The 17,652-nt window shown below is 41.4% G+C and overlaps 1 protein-coding gene across 1 annotated transcript in view; it reads left to right on the forward strand.

Annotated features, from left to right (window-relative positions):
- The window catches only part of CPNE6 (copine 6), a 33,078-nt gene extending 29,448 nt beyond the window's left edge, over positions 1–3,630 (forward strand). The window contains exon 15 of the mRNA XM_033924660.1: positions 3,290–3,630. Coding sequence (XP_033780551.1) covers positions 3,290–3,412 — 123 coding nt within the window. The 3' untranslated portion in view covers positions 3,413–3,630. The remainder of the gene's footprint in view (positions 1–3,289) is intronic.
- The last annotated feature ends 14,022 nt before the right edge of the window (positions 3,631–17,652 follow it).

Below are 17,652 nucleotides of genomic sequence, written 5' to 3' on the forward strand. Positions count from 1 at the left end.
AAATCGGAGCTTTCAGTGCTGCCGTCGGAGTTGTCAGCTACTCACCGAATGGCTGGGGTGTTTGTCTGTGCCGTCTGAAGCCCAGCCTCCCCATAATAGGATGATTCATCGCAGCCATTTCATCACAGCCGTGATGAAACGGCCGCCGTGACTCTTCCCATTCCGCTCAGCAGTGCCTGTGTCTCAGTCCGGCCTTTTCCATCTTGGTAGTTCTTCTCTCTCTCTTTCTCGCTCCTGTTTTCCCCTTGGCTCCCTCTCTATTTCCCCTTGGCAGTGGCTGTCTTATCTATTGCCCCTGCTTTTCCCTTTCTACCCAACAGGTTCTACCTTTCCAGTACTACAAGTAGGTTGTTTCCCCTAAACCCTGCTGCAGCTGGAGTCCTTTCCTCTGTGGTTAAAATTATAGGTTTCTTTATTACACGCTTAAGCCACAACCACAAAGCATGATACGAAAAAAAGCAAAATCATACACAAATCCTAATGCAGATATTAAAACATTACAAACAATGTATAGATTGCATAAAAATCCTACCCCCCAAAGCAGCCTAACATCATCATATAGGATATTTTATGTCTGAAGTGAATTAATTACGTAAGAGAACACCAAGACAATATCCAACTCAGGAAACATTAACAGGTCTAGAATTTAGGTCCTGGCTGTCTGTTTAGAAAAGAAAGGTCTCAACTAATTTGTAGTTCACACGAGCCAAAACCACATTCAAAGCCTGGTATTCTACAATCCTGGGAAATGGCAGCAGAGCCTCGCTGGGGTTGTGCGTGAGCTAATTGTGCAGGTCTCAGTGAGCAAGCCGCTTGCGGCAACCCCCAGCAATGTTTTGGGATGTAAGGAACAGTCAGACACTGAAGACACAATGACAACAGCCCATTCACAAGCAGTGCGCTGGATGCCAGAATCAGGCCTTTGAATTGAATTTTCCAGTGTAGCCAGAGTAGTTTACAAAAAAAAGGGCTCATATTGGCCCTTATTCTATCAAAACTACCTCCCATTAAGCGTCTTGGTGAGGGTGCTCTTCCTCTCTGCCCCCCCACTCCTTCCCACTCCTTTCCCCACCGTGCTTGCGCCTTCACTCCTTCCCCCCCCCCAACCATACCTCTATCTCTTCACCAGAGTGCACAGCAACTCCAACCTGCTGCTCACGCCAGTGTCGGCTTTCTCGTCAGTGTCACTTCCGGGTCTCACGTCTAAGAAGTGACATCAGAGGGAGAGCTGACCCAAAGCGGACTGCAAGTTGGTGTTGCTGCTCGTGCCAGAGAAGTTACAAGAGGTACAAGGTAGGGAACGGGTTGGTGGACATGGTGGAGAGGGGGCAGGGAAGGAGCGGGGAGGCAGAGAAGATGGTGGGGGAAGGGGAGGGGCACTACCATCCCAGTTGCCTCTTACCCTCGGTATGCCACTGGATCTAGGCACTTAACTAAATTTTTAATTGGTTCAATTGGTGCTGTTAATTGAAAAACACCATTAAAAGACAATTTTAAACCAATTTAAAAAAATTAATCTGCTGTAACTCGGTAGACACAGTGTAGATGTCTACACCAAGGTGCTTAACGGCGCCTACATGGAAAGTATGGATGGTTGGAGGCAGAGTTTGGGAATGGACTGAGTCTGGTGTTGGTATGAGAACCCTGGCCCTAATATACTGGTGTCTAACTTGGTTTAGGAGCCTCTAGGTACAATTCTGCAAATGGCGCTCACCTTTGAATGACATGAAGTAGGTGCTGTTTCTCTTGGTGTCGATTGAATTAGAAACCATTTATAGAATCAAGTCCATTCTGGCCACAAAATCGAGAATGTTCTCGATAGTTGGGAAGTCGCTGTGGAACATTAAGATTATATACTAACCGCTTTAACTTCAAGAAATTGTTAAAGACCAAACTGTTCGTTGACACCTATTTGTAGAGGCAATACATTCTAGGATATGTTTGATCCTTATGGATGAAGTATTTCCTGCATTAGTTGCTGATGTCTACAGGCTGACAGTTTTATAATCTTCCATGTTGTGAAGAGATTGTTTGTAGGGGTGAGTGAAGTTGGTTAGTTTTCACTTGGGAATGAGAGGCAGTCTGTTAGCTTAAGTTATTGAGATGTAATTATGAATATTCAATTTTATGGAAACCGCTCTCGGTTGAAGAGAAAATGGTAAAATTAGATGGCATAATTTGAGGTTGCAGGGAGGAAGACTCAGGAGCAATGTTAGGAAATTCTTTTTCATGGAGAGGGTGGTAGATGCCCTGAAATGCCCTCCCGAGGGAAGTGGTGGAGAGGAAAATGGTGATGGAATTCAAAAAAGCGTGGGATAAAAATAGAGGATCTCTAATTAGAGGGGACATGATTGAGACTTACAAAATCATGAAGGGCATAGAGAAAGTGGAGAGGGACAGATTCTTCAAACTTTCGAAAACTACAAGAATGAGAGGGCACTCGGAAAAATTAAAAGGGGACAGATTCAGAACCAATGCTAGGAAGTTCTTCTTCACCCAAAGGGTGGTGGACACCTGGAATGAGCTTCCAGAGGGTGTGATAAGACAGAGCACGATATCGGGGTTCAAGAAGGGATTAGATAATTTCCTGAAGGAAAAGGGGATAGAAGGGTATAGATAGAGGGCGACTATACAGGTCCTGGACCTGATGAGCCGCCGCGTGAGCGGACTGCTGGGCATGATGGACCTCTGGTCTGACCCAGCAGAGGCAATGCTTATGTTCTTAATTAGAAAATGAAGGATGTAAAGTAAAGAACTAGGGCCGGTATTGGACAGGCTTGCACGGTCTGTGTCCCATATATGGTGATTCAGTGTATGATGGGCTGGGGTGGGCATCAATGGGAACGCCACCAATATGGATCAGGAGGATGTTACTGGCCAGACTTTACGGTAGATATCCTGCAAACAACAGGATGGTTGGAAAGGCTGGAGTGAGCTTGGACGGCAACTTCAGGATTTGGAACCTAGGACTATACCAGACTTTACAGTCTACAGCCCAGAAATATCAAAGAAGAGACAAGTTAATCTAATCCTGTATTTCTTAATGGGTATAATTAATGGGCAGACTGGATGGACGGTTCAGGTCTTTATCTGCCGTCATTTACTATGCTACTATGAGTATAGGCGGTATATAAATTTTTAAATAAATAAATAAATCCTAGCCCCAGAAAACATATTGAGTGGTGTTTGAAATAGACCCATTAGGAAAGGACTCCCTGCTGCCCATCACTTTTCTCCCTCATTCACTCTTTTCTCTCTCTCTCTCCCTTTCACTTTCCTTCCCATACAGGCTCCTTCTTCTGCTCTGGCCAAATGTGTCCTAGCCGAGGTGCCCAAGCAGGTGGTGGAATATTACGCTAGCAGAGGCATCGCCCCAGACTCGCACAGACCCGGCTGTCTACAGCCCCTCTGAGACTCGCATGTGTTTGTGTGTTTTGAATGTGTGCACCTGTACAGCAGTGTACTCAGGGACCACTGTGTGTCTATGTCCTACGCCTCTATGAAATTATTACACAGAGGGGAACCTGAGTCCGGTTATTATGGCTGCGTCTTACAGAATGAAGAACAAATAAACCCACATATCTATGTACATATAATATAAATAGGCAAACTAAGATTATTGCCTTCATAGGTCGGGGCAAGAGATGGCAAGGGAGAAAGAAAAGATAGCTTGGAAGAGATTCAAAAATTCAAGCTAAGCAGACAGAATTGTCAACAAGGTCAAAGGATTGATGACTGCAAAAAAAATCACAGAGCAATTAATTTGTTCTCTCCATATTATGGGAGGTTAGGAGATGTGGGAGGAGGTCTTTTTCAGAGGGAAGGTATGGCCCACAGCTCACAGCGCCAAGCTGCCTGTGCCTTCTCCCATCGAGAACTGGTGATCCCAAGTCATTGAAGCTAGAAAGCCAAGCCTTGCTAGTCACATGTTCAGACTCCTGGAAGGAATGTGCTGGCTTAGACTAGGGTGACAGGAGAATCAGCCGAGCCAGGACTTAGTGAATCTCTAAACTTATGATTCCAGGAACAGAAAATTGAAATCCAGAGGTGCAACGGAGGGGTTAGATGAAAGGGGGAAAAGCAGGCCTTATGAAGCTTACACATTTTTCTTATGAAATAAAATTTGCCTAGTTTTCAAAGATTTAAGACAGTTTGAGGGAGAGTTTGAGGATAAAGAATGCTTCCTAGTTAGGGTCAAATTTCTGGCTGTTTCTCACCTGTTGTGAATTGAATTTGCTCGTCACTTTTCTTCAACTGTGCGATCTTTGCCTCGGAGGAAATGGTTTTGAGTCTTCTAGTTGTGTAAATGATCTCTGTTATCAGCTCTGTACCCTTTTTCTGTGCTGCCTTAAACTGACCTATGCATTTTGTGAATATTTTAAAATTGTGGATAGATCCTTCAGGGGCAGTAGCACATTTCGGTGGGTGAGATGCTCAGATGATTTCAGGAGCTATTTGTTGACTGTACCCAACACATATTGTGTTTCTAATGAAGGTTTTTGAAATGGGGGGAGTTGCTTTCTGGAAATTATAGGACTCTCGTCTCCCTTCATTTGTTTTCTTTGCTGATCCTTGGTATCAGACATCTCGCCTTTTCTGTTCCCCACATTCTGGGTTTTTCTAATGTTTCTTTTCTGCCTATTCGTTCTGATTTCTACATCTTTTATTTAAAAACATTTTCTCTCACATATTAATATCATATCTGTTTCTCTCGCTTCTTTGGTCTCGTTCGTTTCCTCCTCCCCCTATCCTCCCCCATCACCCTTTCACTACTCTTTGGTGGGTGTTTCAGGGGGGTGAGGAGGAAAAGTACTTGTGTTCTACAGTTTTCATAGATTCTTCTAACCCATTTGTCAATAGGCCACCAGCCAGGGCTTTCAGGATATCCCTAATGAATATTTATGCGACAGATTTGCATGCTTGTCACCTCCATTATCTGCAGAGCTCTCTCATGCATATTCATTAGGTAAATCCTGAAACCCTAACCGGCTGGAAGTCCACCAGGACAGGATTGAGAAACACTGTACTAAAAGGTGCAGGAGAGAGGATGATCTGGAGACTCGCCAGCAGAAATGGCTCTCCCTTTGCTGTTCCAGGTTTTTCCAATGTGTAACTTCAATAAACCAGCTTTGTACACAGTGGGATTCTCTGTGCGTTCCTAATCCTTTGGAGATTTCAAGAAACTTTCTCTGTGTGGAATATTCCCTCTCTCTGGGAGGATTGAATTTACTGCTTCACAGAATGGACTTCACTACGGGGCCCTTTTACTAAGGTGTGCTAGGGCGGAATAGCGCGTGCTAGACCTTAACGCCAGCATTTGTTCTAGAAGTGTAGCGCACGGTAATTTCCTGCGTGCGCTAAAAACACTAGCGCGCTTTAGGAAAAGGATCCCTAAGTGTTTTTCTTCCTTAAGGGACTACACTAAGAGTTCTATGCAGTCCATTCCAAGCGGGACAGAAATCCATTTTAGTTCTGCCTGAACCTACCTCAGTTGTTTGCTGTCCTTTTTTTCCCCCCTCCCCCCCCCTTTTTCTTTTGGCGCTGTGGGAGTTAGACTCAGCCCGCCCCCCTCTGTGCCAGAAAAATTGCTGCCTGCTAACCTTAACAAGCTAATGCATTGTCATTACAACATGTCACTAGGAGAATTACCAGGCGAGAAAGCACTAGGGGGGTGAGGAGAGCGGAGGCCAGCGCTGACAGCTCCCCGCTGCGTGCGCCTTCTCCTGGCAGGGAGCTGTCACCCAGCTTTGTGATGGCTCTCTCCAGCAGGTGCAGGGAGACCTTCCTAGAACAACATTCCGCCACGGTTCAGCATGTGTAGTATGCCACCCAGAAGACTCATCGTCTCCCACCCCTTACTCACTCACACAGTCTTTTGCTCCCTTTTAGATTAGTTGAAGTTCAATGTATGTAATATACTGCAAATATAAAACCAGGGTTAAAATGAGGAGAGAACAAGAGGTTAATTGCAATAAAATCTGAGGTGTGGAAAAGGGAAAAGGATTAAACATCAGGCTAAGGAGTAAAAGGAATTCTTATTTATCTTGCTCGGGTTTTTGTTTTGTTTTTTTAATCTGCTCTGTCAGACTCTGAATAAAAGGCCTGCGAGAAGTAATAAGCTTTCAGTTGTGCCTTGAATCTTGAAAGCGAACTTTCATTGCGGATGTGGTGTGGTAGGGAGCTCCAAAGTGTAGGAGCCATGACCGGGAAAGAAGAGTTATTTATTCATTTTAAAAATTTCTATACCGTTTTATATCAAAACGGTTTACAAAATGATTACATACATAAAATGTTTAAAACAAATCAGGACAAGTAAAAACAGACAGCATTAATTCTAATAACAGTCAATATTCAGAAAAATGCATCAACAAATAATTGTGTTGTTAACAGTTTTCTAAACGAATTCCTGTCACTGCATTTCCAAATTTGGCCAACAAGGTCATGCCATAGTTTTACCCCTGCACATGAAAAGGTCATTGCATTGGTTTCCGCATATTTTGGGTTGACATTTGTTTTCAACAACACAGACTTTTCCTAAACCCAGTGATCTTGTTGGTTGATAACTAGACATCTTACTCATATAGAAATTGGTGACAGATCATAATTGCTTTGTATTGGATTCTAAATACAACTGGCAACCAGTGAAGTCGTCGAAGATATAGCGTAATGTGCTCATATATTGATGTTCCTGTTATCAATCTAGCCATGGTATTCTGTACCAACTGCAATGCCCTGCACCTGGCTTTGGCTATTCCTAGATATAGGACATTGCAGTAGTTCCTGTGAATATCAAGAAATAAATGTCTAAATGATGGGACAGATAGCAGTTGTTGTTGTGAAGATCGGAGGGCTCTTTTGGGTGAATAATAAACCAGAAAACTGACGAGAAATGAGGGAAGACCACTGGAAAGTATTAGTTTTCATTGAATAGGAGGGCACTTTCCAAACTCTCAGCCTTGTTACAAAGTCTATGCATATGTTTTACCCAAGATCTTCAGCACACCATTTCAAACAGAAAGCACCCACCTCCTTGCTTTTTAAAAATGACCCTGGGTGTGCTCTTCAGACTTTGATATCTGATTTTTTTTTCATGCGACTAGAATTTTCCTGTGAAAAAAAAAGTTCATGTGGAGAGTAGAAACATAGAAACATAGAAATTGACGGCAGAAAAGGGCTATAGCCCATCGAGTCTGCCCATACCAATGACCCACTCCCTGATTCTTACTCTCCTAGAGATCCCACATGAATATCCCATTTTCTCTTGAACTCTAACACGCTGCTGGCCTCAATCACCCTCTGAGGCAGCTCGTTCCAATGATCTACCACCCTTTCAGTGAAGAAGTACTTCCTCGCATCACCCTGAAATTTCCCTCCCCTGATTTTCAGCGAGTGTCCTCTGGTTACTGAGGGCCCTGTAAGACTGAAGATATCATCTTTCACCTCTATACGCCCAGTAATATACTTAAAGGTCTCAATCATGTCCCCTCTCTCTCTTCGCTCCTCCAGTGAGTACATCCGCAGTTTTTCTAACCTTTCTTCATACGTGAGTTCCCTGAGCCCCAAAACCATCCTGGTAGCCATTCGCTGAACCGACTCAATTCTCAACACATCTTTTCGGTAGTGTGGTCTCCAGAATTGAACACAATACTCGAGATGAGGTCTCACCATGGATCTGTACAGCGGCATTATGATTTCAGGTTTTCTGCTGACAAAACCCCTATGGATACAGCCCATCATTTGTCTTGCCTTGGACGATGCCTTCTCTACTTGATTGGCAGCCTTCATATCGTCGCTAATGATCACTCCTAAGTCACGTTCCACCGTGGTCCTGGACAAGGTTTCACCATTTAGTGTGTAAGTTCTGTGTGGATTTTTTTTGCCTAGGTGCATTACTTTACATTTTTTAGCATTGAAGCCCAGCTGCCAAGTTGATGACCACTGTTCAAGCTGTCTTAGGTCCTGCGTCATAAAGTCAGGCACACTGCTTTTGCCAACTATGTTGCATAGTTTGGCATCGTCAGCAAACAGTGATACTTTTCCTCTATGAATGAAGTAATGCAATGAAGGGACTATTTTTTTTTTTTTTTTTACAGAATACAAGCTTGACAGGTCAAATCTGTGCCTATATTGTAGGTGCAAGAATATATATCATTTAGTGCGAGTGATCATGCCTAGACTGGTAAAGAATTTGCCAACATTATAATATTTCAAAATATATGCACATAAATGCCCCTGCTCCGCTCAAACTTCAACCATGGGATTGCCCACCTGCAAAATATTTGCCATCAAATAATGCCACATCCTTATAGAAGGGTACATAGGCGAGAAAAGGTCTTTTGTGCACATAGGTGTCCACGTGCACATGGAAGTGACCAGGGTACCAACATTTCCATGTGTTCCTGGCATTGACTGTACATGTAGTCTTACAGAACTGCTCCCTAAGAGGATAATTTTATAAGAGGGTGCCTAGATTTTAAGAGGGCAACTTGATGCCTACTTAGGCAATATCAAGTTCAAGTTTCAAGTTTTTATTAAAATTTGATTCACTTGCTTATTTTATTCACTAAGCAAGATACAATTAAATAAAATTGGGTACCATACAAATTAAAATACAATGACATTATTACAAATTACAGATAATCAGACGAACTGGAACGAAAGGATGAACGGGGTAGAAATACACTATTTAAATAATAGGAACACATTCAAGGCAAGAACATTATGATAGGGGAAAAGGTATAGAGAAATGGAATTGCTTTTGTACATCTAGAGACTGAAAGCATCTTTGAATAAGAAACACTTTAAGTTGCTTTTAAAGCGGCATACGTTTTTTTTCCTCTCTTAAATGTGCTGTCATAAAATCCCAGCATAAGCAGTCAAAACCAAGCCTACACTGCAAGTGTAAATGTCCAAGCCGAGTCTTTTTTTAATCATCTCTGTGTGTACTTGTAAACTCTGTAAGAGCCTACCAGTTGGAGCAGCATGTGAATGAAGGAAAGCCCAGCACACACCATCATGTGAAGAGGGGTACTCTGGTGCAGTTGGGATTACCAGACCATTTATGTAGGTATATGACCACAGATGCATGAAACTGAATCTATAAAATGACCCCCTTATTGTGGACTCATGGACTCGCTTTTAGCTGGATCGAGGGAGAGCTATTTTCAGATGATAAGTTTACCCAGGTAAATCATTATTTGCTCTAATTACTGGCTTTGAAAATTGCTCACTATATTTTGTCCATATTAAATGTTTGCCAGGAGCCTCTTGCCTCTCTTTCTTTTTCTTTCTAGGGAGATTTCTCTTTCTCCCATTCTTGGTTCTTCCACTCTTGAAGGTTTAGCAAGGTGCAATATGCATTATATACACACCAACTTTTCCTTGAAGAGCTCTTCCTCTGCTGCAAATTCAATGTTCTTCTGTGGTTGGCTTTTCCCCTTCATTCTCACACTGTCCCAGCAGCGATACCCAACCCATGTCCCTGAAACCCCCACACATACTATTCACAATTATGACCCAGAGCCTCCCTCTTGATCCAACAGTAAGGCCAACCATGCTCTAGAAATCCCTTACAGATAGGTACACCTTTTCTCTGTCAATGAGCCCTTGCCATGCTACAGATAAGCATCTTCATAAACACTGATTTATTTATTTTAAAAATGTATAGCCCACTACATCCATGCCAGAATATAATGGATGCCGTAGCAAATCAGTTAGCACACCTTAATAAAAAGACCTCTTAATTTGAGATGATTGCTAATCGCATTATCAAATGATCAAGAGTTGCAGAAATTAGCTCCATAATTGGAACAATAAACTGTATATCATGTATAGAGATGATAACCAACATCTAACCGTGATAGGACCTAGTAAAGACGTTGCAAATAGATGTCAAACAAAACATCAGACAGAGAAATTCCCTGAGGTACACCTGCAACAAAAGGGCATCAATCAGAATTATTATGCAGATACTGGACCTGAAAGTTCCTTTCAGATATAAAGGAATTGAACCAGTCTAACACTTTCCCATCAATACCCAATGATTTTAATCTTAGCATGAGATTCTGATGACAAAAATGTCTAAGAAAATCATTAAAAAGGACGTACCATGGTCAATACCTATTCATATTTGCTCTAATGTAGATTGAAGCAGTAACTCAGTAGAGTGCTTAGGGTGAAAACCAAATTGATATTCATCCAAAGAGCTATTTTCATCAGGAAAAAAAAAAAACCCTTGCAATTGCCATAGAATAACTTTTTCCGGTAATTTTTTTTTTTTTTTTCGAGAAATGCAAGTGAGGAAATAGGACAATAGAAATAACCTTAGGATGTTGACGTTTTAATATGGGGCAAACAACGGCCTTTTTCAATTTTGCAGGAACACACCCCTGTTTTAAAGAGATCCTCCTTAATTGATAAGTATGTTTCAATCGAGCAGGGGTCCAAAGGACAAAATGACCTATTAAGACCTTTGGCAATGAGCTTAAGCTGGGCGAAAGATACAGATTGAAATTCTGTCTAACATTCACTAACAGGAAAAGACACTTACAGTATTCTGAATTTTACTGGTAAAAAAATAACATAAAATCCTGACTAGAGAATAATCATTTTGATGTGAATATACTGCAGTGAGTTTTCTGAAGACTATTGAATAGCTCTTTGGAAGAAAACATAGCTTCACTGATTCTCTTGTCATAGTATTCTCTTTTGAAGGATAATGTAAATTTTCAGTTGATCTTTATATGCATTCATAGTATAAGCATCAGGGCATTTGCTTCAGCAAAAGGACTCACTCCTGCTCCAGAAACACTCCATTCCTTCACACACCCACTGCTGCAACACTGGGAGCCTGCAGTGTCCCAGAAAGACTCATCTCCCCCCCCCCCCCCTACATAACCTAACCTTACCCCAGACAAACTCACATATATTGCTCTTTGGACAACAGGTGTGGTCAGTTTTCCTGTTCATTCAATCTCCTGTTCCTCATATCACAAGCTTTCTTCCAACAGAACCCCTCCCTCCCCCAACACAATGACTAGAAGATAAGTGAATTCTATCTTCCCAGCATAAACCTAAAAAGGCGATAACTGTGACCATCTAATCTAAATTTATCATAAATAATTCAGATGCTGGGATTTTCTTACAGTCATTTAGGCACTTACTGGGATTCTTTCAAAGCATTGTATTTATCAGCAATAATGCAGAGGTGTTCAGAAATGAAAGAACCAGTAATCAGGATGCTCATGTTTCCCTTACCCTCCCTCCCTTACATCTGCCTTGACAGGAACCACACATGGATGATGCAATGCTTGCTCTATCGCACACTAAAAAAACAAGGCAAATAACCCCATGATAAATATGCAATAGAGAGAAAGTGGGGAAGGAACCGTACACATCAACCTGAGATAAAGTAGAGTTCATTGAATATAGTAAGCTATTAAAATATCAAACATGTATAATAACCAATCTATCTTGCAGACCCTCGTAGACCCGACAAGGGCCGTGTTTTGGCTTTGAAATGAAAGCATGCCTCAGGAGTACAGATGATAATGTCACAGATGGCGCTCAAGCCATGGAGCTCTCAAGCGATATGATTTTTTTTTTTCTTTTTACCAGAGATCTTTTTATAATTTGACACATAGTGCATTGGACTTTGAAGTGCTTGAGCACCATCTCTCAGATTATCATCGGTACCCCTGAGGCAGGCTTTCATTTCATAGCCGAAACATGAACCATGTCGGGTCTACAAGGGTCTGCAAGATAGATTGGTTATTATACATGTTTGATATTTTAATAGCTGACTGTATTCAATGAGCTCTACTTTATCTCAGGTTGATGTGTACGGTTTGTTTCCCACTTTCTCTCTATCACACACTAACAGACTACTAAAGTACACATAAAGAGGTAAACACTTTAAAAAGTATGGCAATATTTATGTTAAAAGGTGTTACTGTTCATAGCTGTGTAGATGCACACTTAGATGAGCAATCATTATTGTATCAGGACTGAACCAAACAGTGCCACTATATTTTATTCCCTTCAGAGCTGTCACAGTATCCATAGTTCTGAAATATTCAGCTGTTTCAGCCACTTGTATAAGATTTTACACAAACATAGAAATGCAATAACAAGAATACATCCATGCTGTGGTACAACAAGGATACAATAAAAGTTCTCTCAATCCACATGTTACCAATCAACTACCTGCCTCTCTCCCAACTAACCTACCTGACACTTTGCATCCTTCTTCTGAGATGCAAAGTGAATCCAGCCCCCACAGCCAAGTTTTAATCTATAGAAGCACCTGTATTTCCACTAGGATTTCTAGATATTACTGTACTTGGAGTCTACCAGATAAACACTGGGGGCTAGATGTAAGTCTCTGATTGTCTAATGAGCATCGCTAAACTGGTTTAGCAACTGATCGTATTTGCCAACCCTATGAACAAAATGGCTCATTGCGTGTTTTTCTCTTTGATCGCTCATTCTGTGATCCGGCCATGCAAATAAGGTCATTAATATTGAAATGCCCATTTTGTTCAATAAAAATATTTCAAAACAAAAAAATAAATAAATTGAAATGCCATGCAAACTAGCTGATCAATCAATGCTTTAACATGGCACAAAAAGTATCGCTCCTAAGGTTAGTTCTAGTTTGAACTTTCCCAGTAGTTAGAGATCTATGGTACTGAAAATGTTTAATGCAGTGCAGGAAAGTGTCCATGATGTTGAAAATGTCTGTGCAAAAGCACAAAGTGACTCCCTATACATGGTAAGTGTCCATGGGGCTGAAAGTGTTTATGCAATATCAAGAACTGGACTACAACCAAACTGGTGAGGAGTGACTTTGGTGCTGAAAATATGTGAGCAAATGTGCTGAATATGAGCAAAATGTCACTTTTTTTCCTGTAACTAGAAAGTGTCCATGGCGCTGATAGTGTTTAGGAAGCAGCACAAAGTACAGTGCTTCTTTCCAAATAGCTGGGAAGAGTCCATGGCACTGAAAGTGTTTATACAGCAGCAAAAAGTTGACTCCATATAGCTGGGAAGAGTCCATGGCACTGAAAGTGTTTATGCAGCAGCAAAAAGTTGACTCCATATAGCTGGGAAGAGTCCATGGCACTGAAAGTGTTTATGCAGCAGCAAAAAGTTGACTCCAAATAGTTGTAAAGAGCCAATGGCATCAAAAGTATTTATGCAGCAGCACAAAGTGACTATCTCCCTGTACATGGGAAGTGTCCATGGTGCTGAAAGTGTTTATGCAGCAGCACAAAGTGACTATTTCCCTGTACATGGGAAGTGTCCATGGTGCTGAAAGTGTTTATGCAGCAGCACAAAGTGACTATCTCCCTGTACATGGGAAGTGTCCATGGTGCTGAAAGTGTTTATGCAGCAGCACAAAGTGACTATCTCCCTGTACATGGGAAGTGTCCATGGTGCTGAAAGTGTTTATGCAGCAGCACAAAGTGACTATCTCCCTGTACATGGGAAGTGTCCATGGTGCTGAAAGTGTTTATGCAGCAGCACAAAGTGACTATCTCCCTGTACATGGGAAGTGTCCATGGTGCTGAAAGTGTTTATGCAGCAGCACAAAGTGACTATCTCCCTGTACATGGGAAGTGTCCATGGTGCTGAAAGTGGACTATCTCCCTGTACATGGGAAGTGTCCATGGTGCTGAAAGTGTTTATGCAGCAGCACAAAGTGACTATCTCCCTGTACATGGGAAATGTCCATGGTGCTGAAAGTGTTTAGGCCTGTAGTGCAAGAATGGGAAGGGATTTTGGTTTAGCTCACATCTTTTTCAGTTGTAGCTGAAGGTAAATTGCATTCAGGTACAGAAGAGTTAAGTGATTCACAGGATATATAGAATACTTTGTTACAGACTTTCATTAAGCAACATTGGTGTGGTATCACTTGCATAAATTAGGACTTTGGAATATTTCAAATAGCTGAGATTCAATAATACTTGAAATATTTTATGTTGTGCTGTTCATCACTGACTCAAAGACTTCTTTGTTTTAAAGCTGTTGTAATGTTCTATGTAATTCATCAGCTTCATTCAGATAAATGTTAATTGATTCTACAATAATTTTATTCTTGAATGGCATTTTTATTGTAGCCTTAGACTTTATCAATTATTGTTAATGGGATAATTAAGACTGTTTTGTGCTTATTGGGTTCTTGATTATGCCACCTTTCTGGATTACAACCAAAGCAGTTTATGTAGCATCAACAGGCAGAAATGCAAAGTAAGAGATGCAGAAAAACAAATGTATAGGGTGTAGAGTAAAGAGAGCTGCCATGCTATGTATCTCACATGCTATGTATCTCAAACACCACCTCAAAAAAAGTAGGCTCTAGGGCCTCTTTTAAACTTCTAGAAATTGGGCTTGATCCTTAGGAAATGGGGAAGAGAATTCTAAAGGGCAGGGGCCAGAAACTAAAAAGTGGTCTGGTGAGTAGTCTCCAATCTTGCAAAATCAGATGAATGGAGCAATAGACAATTCTGGGTCTGTGATCTCAAGGTCCTAATAGGATGATAGATATTGAGTAAGTTAGACAAATGCAAAAAAAATAGATTAAAATAGAATGCATCTTAAGCTAAAATTAACATGTTGAGTTTGATACAGTAGGTAACTGTTAACCAATGATCAGCTTTGAGAAGTGGCAAACACACTGGATTTCCTAGTGGTACAGTATCTACCCCCCCCCCCCAAATTTTCATGGGGGTTCCATTCCAGGAACCCCCGCGAATCTTAAAAAACCGCGAATACAGTTTTTCATGGGGGAGACTGGAGAGGGCAGCCGGAGCGCTGGCGAGTGAAAGAAATCACTTGCTGTATGCTCCGACCACCTCTTCCTGCACTAAAGTTGGGCCTTACCAATCAGGAGCTGCGTGTCAAAGATTACAATAGTCCAGAGCAATTAGAGCAGAGTTATCTAGAGAAGGGCAAAGAGCCCTGATATGAGGAAGGGCAGCAAAGCAAAGGAAACTTGGGTTTGTTTACTTATTATGTCATTTTGATATTCTTCTTTTAAATAATGATATCAAGTCAGTTTACAGCAAATCATCTCATCTGACACCAAAGTGTTATATATCAAAATATATAACCAGACATAACACATCCAAAAAGTCAAAAAGACAAGGAAGAGGGATGAAGATAAAACATAGATAGAGAAAGCAAAAGTTTGTTACTTTCTTTTTTAGTTTCTAAACCCCTCTCAAACTAAAATATTTCATGAAACATTTCCTTGAAGAACAGGTTTAACCAATAAGAATTTTTCTAATAAATAAGATACAGAAAACCAAAACTTATTTTCACATGTGACCAGGCATTTACAAGAAAATCTATAGAAAAAGAGGCTCCTCAGATCACCAAAATTCTAGGTTTCAGCTATATGAAAGCTTTTCATCTTCATTAGAGAGTGACCATAACCGGGGGGGGGGGGGGGAGAGGGGTGATAAACTTCTTAGTCCCCATGCTCAACCAAGATTACTCAGATCGATAAATCAACACTTATTTATTCCCTCTCTAAAGGTTATTAATACTCGCCACACAACAATATTCTCCGTAACTGTCCCCTCAATATGAAATTCTTTACCCTCTTTCCTTAGGGAGCAAAAAAGTTTAAACAAATTTAAAGGAGCATTAAAAAGTGTCCTTTTCAAAGATGCATGCGAGCAATGACCATCGCCTTGTCTCCTTTTAGGATCCAGTAAAACGTTCTCGACCCTGATACTTTGCTCGTGATTTGAACTCAATCTGCCACCCACTTGCCCCTTTCCTTCTTGTTTTCACCTCTTTATGTTTACTTATCTGAATTTATCGTAGTTCCACCCAGTCCCTTTTGTGTATCATTGAGTACGTCATTGTCCACATCTCATGTTTTTAAATATTTTTTTAAGATTATAATTAGATTCCCTTTTTTATGTACATTGCCTAGAAACTATGATGGGTGATCAATCAAAAATTTTAATAAACTTGAAACTTCAGTTATGGCTTAAACTGAATCTGCATCCAAAAGTCACCATATGCTTTCAGTCAAAGTCAAAACTGAAAATAGTATGGCAAAAGCAGACCCCACTCTGCTTTCCCAAACAAAAGCAGGCTCCTCTCCCAACTTCCCTGAACAAAGTCAGCCCCCACTCATAGAGTATACTCCCCAGGCCCACCTTACAAACACCGATGGTCTACTGGCCTGGTTGGGGGCAGGATGATCCACAGTTATTCTGGCCCATGCTGGCCCTGAAGTCAATATGGCTGCTACATCTTCCCAACCACTTAAAACTGCAAAAGTATTTTAAATGCCTTTTCTAAAAGATTCCCCAAATTTTGAGGGTGGTAACAAAAGGAAGTATATGGCTAGGGTTGGAGCTACGGTTCACTGATTGGTGATCCACATCGTTTTAGATTTAAGAGAATTTAAGTAGATTACATGTCAGCCAATCAGCTGTTGCAGAAAAGCAAGAATTCATATTAGTTAAATCTAAAGAAGCTGGATCTAGAAAGGCTTTTAAAAGCTTGTCACCATAAAAGTAGTCACTACTACACAGGGCAGGATTAATTCATCAAGGGCCCCTAGGCACCCAAGTACACTGGGCCCCTTGCCCCGCCCCACCATGCGCCCAGGCGGAAACAGGAAGCTGAGTCAGAGGGAAGCTTTGGGCAAGCAGCACCGCTTGCACAATTACAGTTCCCATTGCCTTTCTTTGCTTGCTTGTCTTACTTTCTGTCGATTGGGGGGGTCACGTTTTCGATCGATGCTGGAAGGGCCCATCGCCATTTGGAAAAAACAATGTTGATGCCCTCCTTCATCGGGCCCCCCTGACCATTTCGGGCCCTAGGCACGTGCCTACTTGGCCTATTGGTTAATCCTGCCCTACTAATACGAGCGACTGGAGTAAAAAAGGCAAAAAAGAGAAAGAAGCAAATTAAATAACATAGGTGAAAGTACAAATCCCTAGGGGACACCATAGGGTAGAAAGAACTGGCTCCCGAGATCACCTCGACAGATCAGTCCACAAGAAAAGATATTCCGTTCTCAATAACTATTTTCTTGTATTTAAGGGCAGCAGAAATAATTAAAACTGTAATTAACTTTAAAACTGAATAGCTTGATTGGTAATCACCATGTAGATGTCAGGCAATGCAAGAGAAAAGGGTTGCCATGGTTACACCAGGCTTCCTCCAAGGCCTAGATTGGGCTGTTTGGACTTCTGCCGATTAAGAACATGTCAGTCTTCATAATCTCTCTCTAAGCAGATGCTGAGTCTTAAATATTGGCAATAACAAAGAGAGAGAGAGGGAAGGAGAAAGGGGGGGGGAAGCATGGTGTGAAGTGCAAAGAAGGAAGGAGAAAGGGAAGGAAAAACCCCACAGTGGTATTAACATCTCTTGTTGCTCACCTTTCTCTCTATCTTTATATCCCACTACTCCTTGTACTCTGAGTCTCATAATCTGCCTTTCTGTGCCCTGCATTAACCAGACTTATTCATGGTTTAATGTCTCCTGCCTCTGGAGATTCAAGGTATTTCTTTCTCAGTCTGATTTCAAGAAAGCCTGGGATAGTCACGTGGGATCTCTTAGAGAGAGGAAGGGATAGTGGTTACTGTGGACTAGATGGACCATTTGGCCTTTATCTGCCATCAT

This window comes from Geotrypetes seraphini, chromosome 16, assembly GCF_902459505.1.
Source record: "Geotrypetes seraphini chromosome 16, aGeoSer1.1, whole genome shotgun sequence".
Lineage (NCBI taxonomy): Eukaryota > Metazoa > Chordata > Amphibia > Gymnophiona > Dermophiidae > Geotrypetes > Geotrypetes seraphini.